This window comes from Chiloscyllium plagiosum, unplaced genomic scaffold (assembly GCF_037043375.1).
Source record: "Chiloscyllium plagiosum isolate Xiang-an unplaced genomic scaffold, Cpla_swu_hap1 HiC_scaffold_43, whole genome shotgun sequence".
In the NCBI taxonomy this organism is placed as follows: Eukaryota; Metazoa; Chordata; class Chondrichthyes; order Orectolobiformes; family Hemiscylliidae; genus Chiloscyllium; species Chiloscyllium plagiosum.
The window spans coordinates 24,946,772-24,966,431 of NW_028270181.1; the positions used below are offsets into that span (position 1 = coordinate 24,946,772).

Sequence of the window (19,660 nt, forward strand, 5' to 3'; positions counted from 1 at the left end):
TAACAACGGAATAATTATCAGTGATCTACTGGCCAAGTACTGGCTAACAATTGAATAACTACCTGTGATCTACTGGACAAACACTGGATAATGATGGAATAATTCGGGCAAACTTTGGTCCAACTCATCGATGCCAACCAGGTTTACTAAACTGAATTAGTTTCATTTGTCTGCGTTTGGCTGTATCTCTCCAAATCTTTCCTATTCACATACCTGTCCAAATATATTTTAAATATTACCAGCCTCCACCACTTCCTCCTGCAGCTCGTTCCATACTCACACCATCCTCTGGGTGAAAAAGTTGCCCGTCAGGTCCCTTTTAAATTCTTCCCCCCCTCACCTTAAACCTATACCCTCCAGTTTTGGATTCCCCTAACCTGGGAAAAAGACCTTCACCGTTTACCTTATCCATGCCCCTCGTGATTTTAAAAGACTCTGTAAGGTCACCCCTTAGCTTCCTCCATTCCAGGAGGAAGAAGTCCCAGTCTATCCAGCCTCTTCCTATAACCCTCCAGACTCAACAAAATTCTTATAAATCTTTGCTGCCCCCTTAGGATCGTTGGGAGTTGCCATCTAGAGATAATCAGACTACATTACAATCCAAACAGGCCAGTTACCTTCCGAACCAGAACATGTCAGAAGGAGAAACATTCGGTGGAAAAACAGCAGTGGAAAGGGTCTAATTGAATAGCTCCATTAAAGAGTCAGTACACATGTAATGGGCAGAATGATCTCCATCTGTACTGGACAATTCAGCAAACTGATGCATTGGTGAGTAGCAGCTTCTTACCTGACCAATGGGATATCATCTAAGGTGCAACATAGTTTGGGTCCTCCCTGCACAGAGACCGAGCCACATGACTCATTGTAAATCCTGCAAAAACAAATGCAAGCTGTTTGTGAACCATTTCGCTTCATCATTTGCACTGATACTAGAGTCAGCAACATAAATTCACTTTCTCTGTCTGAGCTTTTCTCAAGAGTGCAGAACACAACATTACAAAACAAGTTCTACTCCTACAGTTGCTGCTAAAATCCCAAGTTAAATATTGACCAGAAAAATGTCTTGCAACTTACAATATTAGTGGCATTTATATAACAACTTCACATCGGTTTTAATGCTTTGAATAAAACACAACAAAGCAATACTAACCTATCTTAAATAATATAAATAAAAACACACAATGCAATAGGGAAACCTTATATTACTTTCTGATTTTGAGTTAATAGGAGGTTTAGTGTAGCCGCTGCTAATGTAGACAAATGTCCACATTAATTAAATGTTAATTAACCCCATTTTCCACTTCAACCATCTCTCTGTAGGGAACAGTTGATCTCTGGTCTTAAAGGGCCAGGTCGAATATAGCCACTTAAATGTTACACTCATTATCCAAAACTTAGATAACATGCGAGATATAGTAGACTTTTCTGCTGTGATACAGATGTTGGGGGGGGGATTGGCAGTGGAAGGAGAACAGAATTTTTCCCCACAGCCACCTCGGTCTTGTTAGCAGTTCTGAGGAAATCCTGGGCTACGTTAGCTTCTTCTGTCAAACCAAGAGGATTTTTATGAATATATAAAGAGCAAGAAAATAACAATGGAAAGAGTAAGGCCCAGAAGGGACCATAGTTAATCTGGATAATTTTTGAGAGTGACAGATTAATCAGGGATGGTCAGCATGGATTTATTACAGTAAGGTCAAGTTTTACAAATTTGTTCGATCTTTTTCAGGAGGTAACTAGGCAGGTTATTGACAGTCATGCATTTGATGTGGTCTGCATGGATTTCAGCAAGGTCCCTCATTGTCGACTGGTCAAGAAATTAACAGCCCATGGGATCCAAAACTGGCTCAGAGGCAGGAAGTAGAGGGTGAGAATAATGGGATCTTTCCATTCCTGGAAGTCTGTTTGCAGTGGGATTCCACAGGGTTCGGTGCTGGGTCCCTTGCTGCTTGTGGTGTACTTTAATGATTTCCAGTTAAATGTAGGGAGCATGACCAAGACATTAACGGATGACATGAAAATTGGTAGAGTTATAAATAGTGAGGAGGATGGTTGCAAACTGGACAACAAGGAATTCAATCCAGAAAAGTATGAGTTAATTCACCAGGGAAGCGTCAACAAGACAAGGCAGTACACTATGAGTGGTGTAAAGTACTAAAGATCAGAGGGACCTTGATGCGCATATCCACAGATCCCAGAAGGCAGCAGAGCAGGTAGATAAGGTGGCTAAGATGACATTTGGGATACTCACCTTCATTAGCCAAGGCACAGAATATAAGAACAGGGAGGTTATGCTGGAACAGTATAAACTGTTGATGGGGCCACAACTTGAGTACTGTATGCAGTTCCGGTCACCACATTTTAGAAAATATGTGACTGCGCTAGACAGAGTGCAGAGGAGATTCATTAGGATGCCGCTTGGGCTGGAGGAAAGACTGAGAATTGTTTTTCTTGGAATCAGGAAGATTGAAAGGAACCTGCCAGAGTTCTATAAGGTTATGAGGGGCAAGTTTGGGTAGATAAGAAGGCACTTTTACCTTCATTATACGGGTCATTAACCGGGGGCATAGATTTCAGGAACAGGTAGGAGGGAAGCTGATGAGAAATGTTTTCACTCAGATGATGAACTCACTGCCTGGAAGGGTATTCGAGTCAGAAACTCATAAGATTTAAGCAGCATTTAGATATTGCTTTGCTTTGCCATAGCCCCAGAGCAAAGGACCAAGAGCAGGGTAACGACATTAGTCTGGTCAAATCTCTATTGATCAACATGGGCACAATGGGCTTCTTCCATGCTGGAATGGTCTATGTGTCTAACCGCCAAGTGCCCAAAGGACACTGCTGTGTGCAACCCTGGAGAAAAATCACAGGAATGTTAAATTCAGTTAAAAATTAAACTCATTTCATTTGAACATTTCTCTTATTAGGAATGAACATAATGAAAATGGGGAAAATGGTTGTTTCACTTACTGTTGCTGGGTCTTCCAAACTATCCACATTGTGAGGACAAGTTGTTCTATTGTAGTTTGTAACCCCTTGAATTTGGAAAACTGAGTGATGATCTTACAAAGTGTTCAAATTTGAAAAGGATTGTGACAGAGTGGTTACAGAGACATTATTCCCGCTGTGGAGGTAATCAAGACATTATCTTATAACTCAAAAAAGACTTTATAGGAGGGACATCATCAACACGATCTCATACAAAGGGCGATGAAGATTTGCAATTCCATGCCCAAAAGGTTTGGGGTCAACTGAAGTTTTCAAGACAAAGACAGGTATATTTTTGATGGTTAAAGGTATCACTGATTGGGACATTAGGTTGCCAACTGTGATTAAACCTGGAGATTTTATCACATGACTTGCCCTACCCTCTGGCCATTTGTTAAATAATACTTGCAATGCCCTGCTTTCCTTCACCAAATGGAAAGCAAAATGGCAATGGGTGATGCAAATGGGTAATGGTCGACTACCAGCCAAACAGCCATTTTCCCCATTTTCAAACCTAATAAAGAGAAATGTTCAAAGGAAGTGAACTTAATTTTTAAATTAATTAAACGACCCTGTGATTTTCCTCCAGAGCTGCATACAGTGGCGTGCACAACATAAGCAAAAACCTTTCCAACCCGGTGATACTCTCGTCCACCCACTTCCATTGTGCAGACGATATAAGCACTTGAAAACCAAAGTTGCACACAGCAGTGTCCCTTGGGTACTTAGCGGTTAGACACATAGACCATCCCAGTACGGAAGAAGGCTGTTCGGCCCATTGTGCCCATGTTGGTCAATAGTGATTTGACCACACTGTTGTCATTTTCCTGCTCTTGGCCCTTTGCTCTGAAGCTATGGCAATTCAGGAACAGCTTCTTACTTGCTGTTATCAGACTTTTGAGTGGATCTCTCATAGATTAAAGTTGATTTTTCTCTACACTTTCTCTATAGCTCTATACACACTTTCACATGCCCACACTCAGATGCACACATACGTTTATGGGATGCATTTGTATTTGCAGAATTACATTTTATTTTGCTGAAAAACTGCATAGATCCATGTAAGATTCTATAAGTCCCACTTTAGAAACCAGTCTGACTCAACATTGGGACAGAGACACACTTTAACATCACACTTTTAATACATTGTCTGAGCTGAGATGGCACCCATTGTTAGAAAAGCTGAGGCTGTCTTCAGAATGTAACTTAAAAGGAGTTCTGGGATTTACATATTAAAGTACCGAAACTAGCATATCCCATTCTAAAAGATGAAAGACTTAATCTAAATTTGTTTAATATATCATTACAGTTCCATGACACTGTAACCCTTAAGCTGCAAATTCTGTGTTTTATTGTCCTGTTCCACACCACCCAATGAAGGAGCAGCCCTCTGAAAGCTAATGCTTCCAAATAAACCTGTTGCACTATAACTTGATGTTGTGTGATTTTTAACTTTCTCTATAGCTGTAACACTATATTCTGCATTCTGTTCTATTACCTTGGTGTATTTATATAAGGTATTATTGGCCTGGATAGCATGGAAAACGATATTTTTCATTGTATCTCGGTACATGTGAAAATAATTAATCAAATCAAATTAAAGCACCGCCCTGGAGTTTAATCTTAAGCTCCTGAGACTGGAGTGACGACAATGCAAGTGTAAGGTCCTGATAAAACACAATTTAATAAAATGGTGCAGAGATTCCAAAGGGCTGAATGGCCTATTCCTGTTTCTAATTTTGCTGAAACCCGAATTATAAAGGGCTTAGGATCCAAACATGGACGGATTACTCATTGTTTCATTTTGCTTCTTTTTATTTTTGCTTCAGGTAAAGTCTAGCTTAACCCAACACAATATTCAAATTAGATAAATAGTGTGGGTGTTTTTTTTCCAAAATAGACCACGATCACTCCTTAAGTTATTGCTACAACTGAGAAAGATTGTCTGACAAGTTAAGACAAATCTTGTTGTGGGAGTTAAATGCAAGAGCATTGAAATGGGGAAGGCTGCCAAAGTGTTTGGGTTATTTTCTTCAGGGGCAGAGGTGAATTGGCATATCGTTTTTGTTCAGACCAGGGGAATTAGCCAATCATCTCAATTTTGGCCTGCAGCTTTGGCTCCATTCTGTCCAGCCTTAAGACAATTGCCAAAAATACCAGAAAGGAGATGAAGACTTTTTTTTTAATTTTAACATCGTAAGTTGTTTTGATTTAAAATGCACAGCCTGCAAAAGAATGGAAAAAGATTTAATAGAAACTTTTAGAAAGGAATATGCTGAAAAGGTTGCAGGGATATGGGAAAGTGGTTATGGGTACAGCTAATTGGATAACTCATTCAAACAGCTGACATGGTCACAATGGGCCAAATGGACTCCTCCATCAGAAAGGGTCTCCTAAACAGGCACTTGGAGGTTGCATGTAATCAACACCTCACCCCTGCATGTTCAGGTGAGTTTTCCTCCATAATATAGGGTTGTAGGCAATGTTCTCCCCACACATCCTGTGGCATACAAACCCATTGACTCCCACTTCCAAAGTCACTGTTGTAGATGGATGGCATGGTGGCTCAGTGGTTAGCACTACTGCCTCACAGCGCCAGGGACCCGGGTTCGCTTCCTGCTTTGGGCAACTGTCTGTGTGGAGTTTGCACATTCTCCCTCTGTCTTTGTGGGTTTCTTCCAGGTGCTCCGATTTCTTCCCACAATCCAAAGATGTGCAGGTCAGGTGAATTGACCATGCTAAATTGTCAAGTCAGGGGTAAATATAGGGTAGTGGAATGGGTCTGGGTGGCTTACTCTTCAGAGAATGGGTGTGGACTTGTTGGGCTGAAGGGCCTGTTTGCATACTGTAGGGAATCTAATCTAATGGACCACAGAGATCCATGCAGCGGCAGCATTTTTGAGAAGGGAGGTAGCTTGTAGGAACCATTCTAATTTGGATAAACTACAATATTTCCACTGTACAAGAAATTGAAGACTATGGAGCAGAGTCTCAAATGTCAAGCCAGATGTCTCAGATTTGAAATTGGGAAAAACATACAAATCTGGAATTTTACAGTAGGAGGAGGCTATTTGACCCACAACGCCTGTACTAGCTCCCGAAAAAGCTATCCAGCTAGCCCCACTCTTCATCTCCACTTCCATAGGCCTCTAAATTGATCATTTACAAACATTTTTTCCGGCTCTCTTTTGAAGCCTTCAATGGAGTCTGCCTCTACTACTCTCCCAGGCAGTGCATTCCAAATCCTAACAACTCTCTGAGTAAGGATGTTTCTCCTCATCTCACTACTAGCTTGCGAACTGATGATCTTGAAATTGTGATCCTTAGTTACTGACATACCAACGCCTGGAAATGGAATATCCTTCTTTACCCTGTCAAAGTTATTCATAATCTTGAACACCTCAATAAGGTCACCTCTTCACCTCTTCTGCTCCAAGGAGAACGAGGCCAATTTCTCTAATCTTTCCTTGTGTCTAAAATCTCTCACTTCTGGTATCATTGTCATAAATTTCCTTTGCACTCTGTCCAGGTCTTTAATGTCCTTCCTTAAATAAAATGGCCAGAACTGCACACAATACTCCAAATGCGAATTGACCAAAGATTTGTAGAAGTGTAGCACATTTCCTTGCTGTTATACTCCAAGATCAAACCCAAAGATCATATAAGCCTTCTTATCAACTGTTTCAACTTGCCTTGCCACCTTCAGAGAATCATGCATGTGAACTTTAGGTTCCTCTGCTCTAGTACTCCCTTCAAAGTTGCACCACAGACCCAGTATTGTCTCTCTGTGTTTTTCCTAACAAAATACATTATCCTCACATTTCTCTGCATTGAATTCACCAGCCAAGTGTCTGCCTATTTGGCCAACTTAGTGTCATAGAGATGTCCAGCATGGAAACAGACCCTTCGGTCCAACCTGTCCATGCTGACCAGGTATCCCAACCCAATCTAGTCTCACCTGCCAGCACCAGGCCCATATCCCTCCAAACCCTTCCTATTCATGTACCCATCCAAATGCCTCTTCAATGTTGCAATTTACCAGCTTCCACCACATCCTCTGGCAGCTCATTCCATATATGTACCACCTGCGTGAAAAGGTTTCCCCTTAGGTATCTTTTATATCTTTCCCCTCTCACTCTAAACTTATGCCCCCTACTTCTGGACTCCCCAATCCCAGGCAAAAGACTTTGTCCATTTATCCTATCCATGTCCCTCATAATTTTGTAAACCTCTATAAGGTCACCCCTCAGCCTCCGACGCTCCAGGGAAAACAGCCTCAGCCTGTTCAGCCTCTCCCTATAGCTCAAATCCTCCAAACCTGGCAACATCCTTGTAAATCTTTTCTGAACCCTTTCAAGTTTCACAACATCTTTCCGATAGGAAGGAGACCAGAATCGCATGCAATATTCCAACAGTGGCCTAACCAATGTCCTGTACAGCCGCAACATGTCCTCCCAACTCCTGTACTCAATAATCTGACCAATAAAGGAAAGCATACCAAACGCCTTCTTCGCTATCCTATCTACCTGCGACTCCACTTTCATGGAGCTATGAACCTGCACTCCAATGTCTCTTTGTTCAGCAACACTCCCTAGGACCTTACCATTAAGTGTATAAGTCCTGCTAAGATTTGCTTTCTCAAAATGCAGCACCTCGCATTTATCTGAATTAAGCACCATCTGCCACTTCTCAGCCCATTGGCCCATCTGTTCCAGATCCTGTTGTAATCTGAGGTAACCCTCTTCGCTGTCCACTACACCCCCAATTTTGGTGTCATCTGCAAACTTACTAACTGCACCTCTTATGCTCGCATCCAAATCATTTATGTAAATGACAAAAAGTAGAGGACCCAGCACCGATCCTTGTGGCACTCCACTGGTCACAGACCTCCAGTCTGAAAAACAACCCTCCACCACCCTCTGTCTTCTACCTTTGAGCCAGTTCTGTATCCAAATGGCTAGTTCTCCCTTAATTCCATGAGATCTAACCTTGCTAATCAGTCTCCCATGGGGAACCTTGTTGAACGCTTTACTGAAGTCCATATAGATCACATCTGCTGCTCTGCCCTCATTAATCTTCTTTGTTACTTCTTCAAAAAACTCAATCAAGTTTGTGAGACATGATTTCCCATGCACAAAGCCATGTTGACCATCCCTAATCAGTCCTTGCCTTTCCAAATACATGTACATCCTGTCCCTCATGATTCCCTCCAACAACTCATCTGTGCCGACCAGATATCCTAACCTAATCTAGTCCCATTTGCCAGCACTTGGACAATATCCCTCTAAACCCTTCCTATTCATATAACCATTCTGGTACCTTTTAAATGTTACAATTGTACCAGCCTCCACCACTTCCTCTGGTAGCTCATTCCATACACACACCACCCTCTGCGTGGAAAAGGTGCCCCTTCAGTCTCTTTTATATCTTTCCCCTCTCACCCTAAACCTAAGCCCTCTGGTTCGAGACTCCCCCACCCCAGGGAAAAGACTGACTATTTATCCTATCCATGCCCCTCACGATTTTATAAATCTCTATAAGGTCACCCCTCAGCCTTCAATGCTCCAGAGAAAACAGCCCTAGCCTCTCCCTATAGCTGAAAACCTCCAATCCTGACAACATCCTTCTAAATCTTTTCTGAACCCTTTCAAGTTTCACAACAACCTTTCGATAGGAAGGAGACCAGAATTGCACGCAATATTCCAAAAGTGGCCTAATCAACATCCTATACAGCCATAACATGACCTCCCAACTCCTATATTCGATACTCTGACCAATAAAGGAAAGCATACCAAACACTTACTTCACTATCCTCTCTGCCTTTGCCTCTGCCTCTCTGTGAAGTCACTCAGCATCATCCTCATAATTCAATATTCTCCCCGGATTAGTATCATCTGCAAATTTAGAGATTTTGCCCTCAACACTCACCTCCAAATCACTTATATAAGTCAGAAAAAGTAATGGTCCTATCTTTTAGCCAACTTGTAATCCAAAGACCCATTAATCCAAAACATTTCTACTTTGCTAATCAACCTGTTGTGTGACACCAGATCAATTTTTTTTCTTAAGTCCAAATATGCAACATTCACAGCACTACCCTCATCTACTGCCTGTGTCACCTTGTCAAAGAACTCAATTAAATTTGTCAGATATGACCTGCCCTTGACAAAGCCATGTACACTGTCAAATATGAACTTATGTTTCTCTAAGTGTATATTTACCTGTCCTGTATTGTAGCCTCCATCAGTTTCTCCACTATTGACGTCAAGCTCACTGGCCTGTAGTTTCTTGGGTTATCCTTTCATAAACAGCATTGTCATCTTTGCAATCCTTGCATCTTTGCAATTTTCAGTCCCGAAACTAAATCCTGTGTTCAGAGAGGCCTGGAAAATTTTTGTCAGTGCTTCTACTATTTGCTCCTTTACCCCGCTCAACAATCTGCGATGTATCCCATCTAATCCGAATGACTTCTCTAGCTGGAATGGTGCCAGTTTTCTAAACAGTTCTTTTAAATCTATCACTTTACTGCTCAGCTGCAATTCAACTGAGTCATTGTCACCATCTCCTAATTTGGGAATGACAAAAGCAAAATATTCATTTTGTATCTCTGCCCATAGCCTTTGCTTCAGTGAATGGCTCACCCTGCCTGTTCCTTATGAAGGGCTTTTGCCCGAATTGTCAATTCTCCAGCTCCTCGAATGCTGCCTGACCTGTTGTACTTTTCCAGTGCCACACTCTTGACCCTTATGGCCCCACTTTATCTTTCACTAGTCTATGACTATTAATATGTTTGAGGAACGTTTTACTGTTTGCAGCCTGCCATCCTTTACTCATGCTTCCCCTTAGTCTTCCTTATGTAAAAGGTAAAAACAATGACTGCAGATGCTGGAAACCAGATTCTGGATTAGTGGTGCTGGAAGAGCACAGCAGTTCAGGCAGCATCCGAGGAGCAGTAAAATCGACGTTTCGGGCAAAAGCCATGAAAGGCTTTTGCCTGAAACGTCGATTTTACTGCTCCTCGGATGCTGCCTGAACTGCTGTGCTCTTCCAGCACCACTAATCCAGAAATTAGTCTTCCTTATCCCAGCCTCAGGTTCTCTTCTGCATTTGAGATACTCTGCTGATTTCAATTGCTATTGTTAATCCAATGGGTGTCATATGCCTTCTTTTTCTTATTTTCTCATCAATTAGTCATCCAGGGTACTCTGGCTTTGGTCACCCCATATTTATTTCTCATGGGTATGTACCTAACTTGTACCCTATTCATCTCTCTTTTGAGATTCTCCTATTGTTAATCCCTGTTTTATCAACCAAAATGCGTTTCCAATCATTCTCTAGTTCCACTCTTAGACCCAAAAAAAGAGTCTTTAAAAAACACCATCGACAGCGAAAGGGTGTGGTAGTCCCATCGAAGGAGGATAATGCCTGCTCAAAGCAAGAACCTGTGCATGGAGCCTTTGGACATGGGGAGGCTGTGGGCAACTACGTCATGATTCTGGTTCAGCAGAAAACCCTCCTGCTCTTGTCCTCAACAGACTGAAGGATGCCCAGATTGATAATCAATCCGTTTGGCCACATTGCATTGCACCTGCCATGACCAGCAAGTCCTGAGGTGTACACTGAACCCAGAGGTAGGGATGTTACCAACTGCACCACAAAAATCACATTTGAAACTCTATAAGTGGCAAGTGATGTTCAATTAATTGTTAGTTTTAAAACTGTGATTGGTAGATATTTGTTAGTTAAGGGTGTGAGATTTAAGCACACAGATATCTAGAGATCATGAAGCAGTGATTCATTTTCCTGCTGGTATCAGGTCTTTACAAAAATAAAGTTAAGGTTAATCTAAGAATGCAGTGTATTTACATGAAATTAAGTCTTGAGGTTCATATCTTATTGAGGAAATACTTTGTCTATCGCCCCTTTTCTTGCTGAGGCCTCTTTTCTTCCCAGAAGTATTCCACCCCTGCTCTCCCTCAACATCACCATCTGCCTGTTACAAACTGATAAGGGTTGAAAGCAGATAGACAGAGTCAGATAATGGATCAGCCACGATCTTGTTGAATGGCAATAAGACTCAAGAGGGTTAGCTGGACTCCTCCAGTTGCTAAAGTGGGTTTTGTTCTGCAGCAGTAAGTCAATGATGACCTGAAAGCAAGACCAGTGCAGCTGATAGTCTTAGCTTTTCACAACAGAACAAAGATGCACAAGCCAGTGAAGCATGAGATACCCCTGTAAAGAATTATCCCAAACTAATACTACTGCCCAAGATATCACCCAATCAGCCTCTGTCTTACTTCATTTCAAATAATCGACTATTTTTCTCTGCTTCACTAATTCCCTCCACCAACTCTCAAGTACGAAAAACATCAAATGACAAGTTGATGATTTCTCGCATCAAAGACTGTCCAGCTGGATGAAATAGGTTTTCCTAATCCTTATACCTTAACCATTCATACTTTTAAAATCCTTAGTTAAATCTCTTCTTAACCTACTCTGCTCAATGGAAATAGTACCAACATTTCAAGAGTTAGCAAAATTGAAAGTAAAATTAGAGGCAAACCCTTTGATCTTGTTTGGGCAAACCGTGAGGTGGGACAAAAGGAGTGGGTTGGTGAGACACAATCGGAGCGGTCGGAGAGACACAATCGGAGCGGTCGGGGAGACACAATCGGAGCGGTCGGGGAGACACAATCGGAGCGGTCGGGGAGACACAATCGGAGCGGTCGGGGAGACACAATCGGAGCGGTCGGGGAGACACAATCGGAGCGGTCGGGGAGACACAATCGGAGCGGTCGGGGAGACACAATCGGAGCGGTCGGGGAGACACAATCGGAGCGGTCGGGGAGACACAATCGGAGCGGTCGGGGAGACACAATCGGAGCGGTCGGGGAGACACAATCGGAGCGGTCGGGGAGACACAATCGGAGCGGTCGGGGAGATACAAAGGGTGTGATTGGGAGGATACAATAGGATTGGACTGGTGAGGTACAATCGGAGTGGGTTGATGAGGTACAATCAGAGTGGTTGGGGAGATACAGTCGGAGTGGTTGGAGAGATACAGTTGGAGTGGTTGGGGAGATACAGTCGGAGTGGTTGGGGAGATACAGTCGGAGTGGTTGGGGAGATACAGTCAGAGTGGTTGGGGAGATACAGTCGGAGTGAGTGGGGAGATACAGAGTGGTTGGGGAGATACAATGGGACGTTCTCCCCAAGAATCTGTTCTGGGGTCATAGATTTCCAGCACATATTAATGGATTGGTTGAAAGAATAGAATTATAACATTAAGCTTCCAAATTACACTCGGTTAAATCGTCAAGGAAGTTGTAGGATAGCAGCAGCATTCTGTGAATGATGGCCTTTAACACAAAGGAACTGCAAGTCAAAAAAGAAGTTTATCGTCAAGAATACAGAAATCTGAATAGGGTTAATGTTTCAAGACTGAATGACTCTTCTTCAGCTCTGAAGAATACCAGACTCAAAACATTAACTGTTTCTCTCTCCACAACTGTGCCAGACCTGCTAAGTTTCTCTAGCAATCTCTGGGTTTGTTTCAGACCTCCAAAATCTGCAGTATTTTGTTTTTACTGGAATAACAATGTTGAGTTTTAGGCACCGTAACCTTAGTAAGGAGATTCTGACAGGCTCAGCAGAATGATACCCAGATTAAATGCGCAAAAAATGAAAACACGTTGGCTTTATTATCCTGGGTTTAAGAGAATCGATGACCTATTTGAACTGTCTAAAATAATGAAAACATTTTCAGAGGTTAGATAGAGAAAATCAGTTCCCCTCATGAAGGATTCCAGATCAAAGGGTAGAATGCTAAAATTAGAGTGAAATCTATTCAGAAGCTGCAGAGGCTTTTGTTTCATTGACTCATGGAATGTGGGTGTCACTGGCTGGGCCAGCATCTACTGACCATCCCTAGTTGTCCTTAAGAAGGTGAGTTGCCTTCTTGTGGTACACCGTGTAATGTCGCTGCCCTTGGGCTAAATGTTCCAGGTTTGAGAGGTTTGAGAGCATAAGGCCATTCGGCCATTCCACCACTTGATCATTGCTGATATGTTTCTCAACCCCATTCCCCTGTCTTCTTTCCTGTAATTCTTCTCCCCAAGAACTTACCTATTGCTGTCTTAAATACATCCAATGACTTGGCCTCCACTGCAGCAATGAATTCCACAGAGTTATCACCCTCCGGTTAAAGAAATTCCTTCTCATCTAAAGGGCTGTCCCTTCACTCTGAGGCTGTGCCCTCAGGTTCTAGATTTTCCTACCAGTGGAAGCATCTTCTCCATGTCCACTTTATCAAGGCCTCTTAATAATCTGTAAATTTCAATCATATCCCCCCAATCCTTCTAAACTCCATCAAGTACAGACTCACAGTCCTCAACCGTTCCTCAAGTGATAATCCCTTTATCCTTGGGATTATTTTTATAAACATCCTCTGGACACCTCCTCCCCCTCCAAGGTCAGCGCATCCTTCTTAGATATAGGCCCAAAACTTCTCACAGCCACTCCAGGTTATATTGGCCAAAAGATAGAAAGGCACCATCATAATGTGGCCAAACAGGCGAGCTTGCAGAAAACCTTCCAATAAATCTACACAGGCAGTAAGAGGTTGATAATGTCCTGCTCAGCCAGGTCTGCTATCCAGTAGCTAATCCTCTGTGATCAGCTACCCAGGAAAAACTAGCTACAGAAAGAGATGTCAACACGTTTGGTCTCTGTCACAGGCCGGTGGATGTGGGAAGACAAAGGATTATGATTCAGGGACTACATTTGGAAACACTTTCGGACCGTGGAAATCCGGAAAGTTCTCCCCACCCCAACACAGTGAAGATGCGCTGGCTTCTCGGCAGACTGAAATCATCAGGATGGAGGCTGACGGATTACTGTTCAATTAAGGGATATGGAGCAAAGGCAGGAGCACAGATCAGCCATGAATCCCTGCAATGGTGGCATGGGTGTGAAGAGCTGAATGGCCTACTCCTGTGCCTGTTCAGCCGCAAGCACTCTCATATCTGTGTCAGAAGGTAGTGGGTTCAATTGCCTCTTCCATAGATGTGAACATGACACTCCCTGAGCAGCAACAGGAGGAAGTACTCCCTTTCATTTAGGACTTCCTAGTCCAAGACCCTATCTGTCCTCCAAAGAAGACATGAAAGATTGCTATTTCAAAGAAGGGAGCAGGTATCCTGGTCAATACTTAACCCTCCAGCAACATCCTTAAAACTACTTTTTCATAACTATTTGTTGACAGGACATAGGTGCTGCTGGCTAGGCCATTATTTATTGCCAGCTGTTCCACCAAGCTCAAGAGGCCCCAAGAATGGCCACCAAGGTGCAGAGTCATCATGATGCGCTTCACCCAAGTAAATATCCTAGAAAGTGACTGGCTGTCCTAGAAACAGGCTCAGGGCCTGGAAACAGTCCAGGAGGGGAAACCCAGCCCCACGTTTCTGTCTACTTGTAAGCATCTGGAAGTCAGATAGTATGTATATGCGTGTGTTTCTCTTTGATCGAGTACAATTGTGTAAGTCAATAATTGTTTAAGCATGTGTGTGTCTGTCTCCTGGTGTACCAACAAGTACATTAATGAATGTTTCTGAGTGCGGTCATATCCCTGTGTGTTTGTGAGTGCGGTCATATCCCTGTGTTTCTGAGTGTGTATATTGGTTTGAGAGTGTTTGTGTGTCTGGTTGGTTATAACTTGTGTTTGCGTGTGCCTGTAATTGCCTGTTTGTCTCGGTTTAGAGTGTGTGTCTGTGTGTGTTTTCCTTCAATGTTCCTTATTAATTGCACTTATTTTGTTTCAGTTCTGAACAGGGTTTTTCCTGTGGATTGCAAAATCCTTTGCTCCTTCCACTATGACTAGCTTCAGCACTTTCTCTGTCTACTTTCCGTTTCTAGCAGTGGCAGTTTTATTTCTGCTTCAGAAATTGGCACAGGTATAAAACAAACAAGTTGTAGCATGTTTGGTATCACTAGGTGAACTTGGGAGGATTGCAAACTCTTTCATTAGAGATTCACTAATAATACAGAATGCAGCCAGGGAGGGTGCACAACATCAAAGCCACTTGAGTTGATGCTGTGCGTAATATATATTTTGCAATGTTTAAATCATAAAAGTGCCATTCACAAAGGAATCAGAAAACCTGAGAAGGCAGCATTCTGCCTGGCAGAAAGATTCTGGAAATGGGCGCAATGTTTGGGAAGTACATACAAGAGATTAGCACCGAATCTTGCAACAAACCCCATGCACCCATATCCTCTATGTGAGTTAAAGTACATTGGCTCATGGCCTCATCTCCCAAGCATCAATCTAAAGTTCTCACACTAGTTCTTCAAATCCCTTCATGGCTTCCCCTTCCCCAGCTTGGTATACAGCAGCATTGCCCAAATTAGTGCGAGGAGCAAACCTTCCTCTGTTTACATTAGAGACCTGGACAGCATTTTCAAAATCTGTGGGCAGTAAGAAAGTTTGAGGCATTGTTAGAGGATCCTTTTGATCCTGAAAAGTACACAGACAGGTTGGTGAAATGAGCAGGCAAGCGGCAGACGAAATTTAATACTTGCAACACAACTATAAGGAGTTTAGAGAAAATTTCAGAGGGACCCCAAGTACCCATGAAGTCAGAGAGGAGGTTTTAGAGGCACACTGTACATACAGTCATAGAGATGTACAGCACGGAAATAGACGCTTCGGCTCAACTCGTCCATGCCGACCAGATATCCTAACCTAAACTGGTCCTATTTGCCAGCACTTGGTCCATATCCCTCTAAACCCTTCCTATTCATATACCCATCCAGATGTCTTTTAAATGCTGTAATTGTACCAGCCTCCATCATTTCCTCTGACAGCTCATTCCATTCACACACCACCCTCTGAGTGAAAAGGTTGCCCCTCAGATCCCTTTTATAACTTTCCCCTCTCACCCTAAACCTATTCCCTCTAGTTCTGGACTCTCCCACCCAGAGAAAAAGCCTTGTCTATTTACCCTATCCACACCTCATGATTTTATAAACCTCGATAAGGTCACCCCTCAGCATGAGGAATTTGCATGACAACATATCGCCCAGTCCTTATGTTTGTGGACTAGATTTGAGGATTTTGGATAAGCTGCCTAATGGTTGAGCTCCTTCCTGGGGCCTCCAACTGGCACCTGGCCTATTGTAGGAAACAAAATACTTGGAAAAACATCGAAGTTTATACCAGGTAGAGACTAACCTCCCACACAGTCTGATATTGCACATCAAGAGCTTGGAAAGTTTTGAAATACTAATGGCTACTTAACAAAAACTTTATTGAAGATCAGATTGACGTCAATCTATCTATTGAATCATAAAATTAGGGAATAAGAGGCAGTGCCAGTAGCTTTGCCTTACACTGGGATGGAGCTTGAGAATTTCCCGGGGGAATTTTACACCGTACTCATGCCTGGGAGCAAATGGCTTGTGCAAAATCCTGGAAGTGAGAACAAAGTCCCTCATTATGTATAATGTAGATCCCTACAGACTTCAGCAGTTCTGAAGTTTTGTAAAAACAAGCAACAAACATTTCATCACAACAGCCAGCACAGAAATCAATCAGTCACCAACCTATAAGTCATAGATGACCACTTTAAATAGCACCGGTGGGGTCCTTGACGCTGTTGAACATGTATTCAGCTTATTCAGCTCTAAAATGACCACTGTTGGTATCACGTCAGCATTACATATTAATTGACACCATGGCTGTTTGGAGAAACACATTTGTACTATTGTAGCCATATGACCTCTGTTGTAATTTGTCTTCAGTTTAGAAACAGTAGCTACTAAAACACATCATGTGAAAGGTGGTGTCAGAATATCCAACTATTGTTGTGGATTTACAGCATTGTAAGATGGCTAGATACTGTAGGAAGCAGCAAGGAAGAATGACAAAAGCAGTTTACAATTTTGAAATACTGACCGAATCAGGGTGGCTATGAATTATTCAGCCTGTCGTGCTGCGGAAGTGAAAAGTGATAGGGGACAGAATTGGAATTTCTTCCGGTCTCTGACAAAACTATGGAAATAACCACAGAAGAAGCTGGGACAAATAAAGGCAATAGTTCCATTATCAGTGTTAGATGGCAAGTGCTACAGATGTATCATAACCCAAAGCTCACTGAGGTTTAAAAAAGCCAAACTGGAACAATTCTGAGGGCATAAAAATCCATGCTGAATCCTCCACTAATAAGGAATATTATCAGATTAGCATTAGAGCTCAGCAGAGAGGGATAATATTGATCAGTATAATATTGACAACTGAATAATAAATAATCTGATCTATAACCTTGGAACAAGAAATCCTACCATGAGCACACTTCTGCTAAGAGAGGAAAGATGTGTTCTTTTGAAAAGTGCTGAAGATCTGAAGCCATCAGCCACAAGCTCGAGAGGATTAATCTGACAATCAGATGATGCTTCAATCTGGATGAGAGTCTTTCTGGCCTCTGCATCTACTTTGATTTGAACAGCTTTCTCCAAAGTTAAAATCTTCCTTCGATTGCCAGAAATCTAACAAGCCTCACCAATAATTCCAACTACAGTTCTGTCCCTCAATTTCAAGGCTCCATAGTCACATTTCTCCACTAATCTGTAGAGATTGTTAATGAAATGATGCATGAATCTTCAGGAAGTTGAACTCTTTGGTTCAAACTTGCTTGTTCAAGGCTTCTATTTGTTCACATTGTCAAAAGCTTTCAAAATTTTATCAAAATAATCTGTACTTCTTTTGATATTTTAGCAATTTACTGTGTTCTTCTGCTATGGGACCCATGGAATACAATAGAATATTGATTGTTTCAGCTTCAGACTTGATGTTTCATTTTGAGGCAATTCTGTATCATAAGAATTATTTTCTCCAAAATCTCCAATCCCCTGTCTGATTGATCCATCTTTGACACTGAATTGTTTGAGATATGAATTATCTTTCCATTTTTTTCTGAATCTGTTTATTTATTCTTATTACAGTGAATCTGCTTTATATCTGTAGAAGCTCAATGTTGTTTGCAGTCTACCTTCAAGCTTACATTCCTATATTAAATCAATGCTGTTTAAATTCTGTTGTCTTAAGATTCACTCAGATGCTTAAACTTTCTATTGTATCAACGTTGCACTATTTGTTTTGTAAGTATTACATTTCTGTATTACAGCAATATTGAATGATATTCTTCACAAAGAAATGTAAGTCTTGAATTCTAAAAACTGTTGCTTTTCTTTCAAAGTTTAAAATTCTGCTAACCAGTAATGCTGAGGGTCAGAAGATGAAAGGAATGGTCAGGTGGTGGGACAGGGACAGTGAGCTGCGTAGGAGCTGGTTAATGACCTTCAATACTGTGTGTAAGCAGGAGGACCAGTCAGAAAACTATAGGAGGAGAGAGAGGCCTTTTAGCCCATTGATTGGCTGATCTGATAATCCTTAACTCCTTTTCCTGCCATTTTCCCCATAACCCTTGATTCTCTTTCTCATTAAAAATCTGTTTTTCTCAGCGTTGCATATACTGAGTCACTCAGCATCCATAGCCCTCGCGATAAACCATTTCACAGATTCATTCCCCTCAGAGAAGAAATTCTGCCTCACAGTGCCAGGGACACAGGTTCAATTCCTCAGGCGACTGTCTGTGTAGAGTTTGCACATTTTCCCCGTGTCTGCGTGGTTTTCCTCTGGGTGTTCCAGTTTCCTCCCACAGTCCTTAGGTGAATTGGCTATGCTAAATCGCCCATAGTAACTAGGGATGTGCAGGCTAGGTGGATTAGCCATGGGAAATACAAGGTTACAGGGATAATGTAGATGGGTATGGGTGGGATGCTCTTCAGAGGGTTGGTATGACTCAATTGGCTGAATGGCCTACTTCCACACTGTAAGGATTCTATGATTCTATGAAATGGATGACCCCTTACTTTGAGATTATGCCATCTGGTCCTAATTTAAATGAGTGCAGACCCAATCTACTTAACCTCTCCTCCATACCTGGGATCATCCCACTGAATGTTCTTTGGAGTTCCTCTAGTCCTAGTGTATCTTTTCCTTTTTTAAGGGTTCAAAACTGTACACAGTCTGACTGGTGCTTTGTATCTTTCTAGCAAGACCTCTCTATTTCTATTCCCTTTAAATAAAAGCCCATTTGCCTTCCCAATTCACTTTGAGCTAGGATGTGCGGTTCATGAACTAGGACTACAAAATCCCTCTGCCATGGCATTCTGCAGGATTTCTCCATCTCAATAATATTCAACTCCTCTATTCTTCCTGCCAAAAAGTGTATTATCTTCTAATTCCCCACATTATATTCCTTCTGCCACATATTTGCTGATTCACGTAACCTCCTGCTGTCTATCCCTCTGCAGACTCTGTGTCATTCTCAGCACTTGCCTTAGCACCTATTTTGGTGTCATCCACTAACTTGGTGACAGTGCATTCACTTCTATCATCCAAGTTATCAATATATATTGTACAAATAATTGTAACCCTAACCCTTTTGCTGGTTATTATCCTGAAAATGCCCCCATTATCCCAATTTGCTGTCTGCTGCTATTAAGTAGCCAATCCTCCATCTATGGTAATATATTATTCCAATGGTGAGTTAGCTTAGTTGGCTGGATAGCTGGTTTGCGGTGCAGAGTGGATGCCAACAGTGCAGAT

At 42.1% G+C, this 19,660-nt stretch overlaps 1 protein-coding gene across 3 annotated transcripts in view; it reads right to left on the reverse strand.

Moving 5' to 3' along the window:
* LOC122541784 (transmembrane protein 150A) overlaps positions 1-19,660 on the reverse strand; it is a 125,690-nt gene that overhangs the window by 68,954 nt on the left and 37,076 nt on the right. For all 3 annotated transcript variants that reach the window (XM_087982614.1, XM_043678756.2, XM_043678755.2), the window contains one exon: positions 791-874. In XM_087982614.1, the coding sequence (XP_087838740.1) occupies positions 791-874 (84 nt within the window). The remainder of the gene's footprint in view (positions 1-790; positions 875-19,660) is intronic.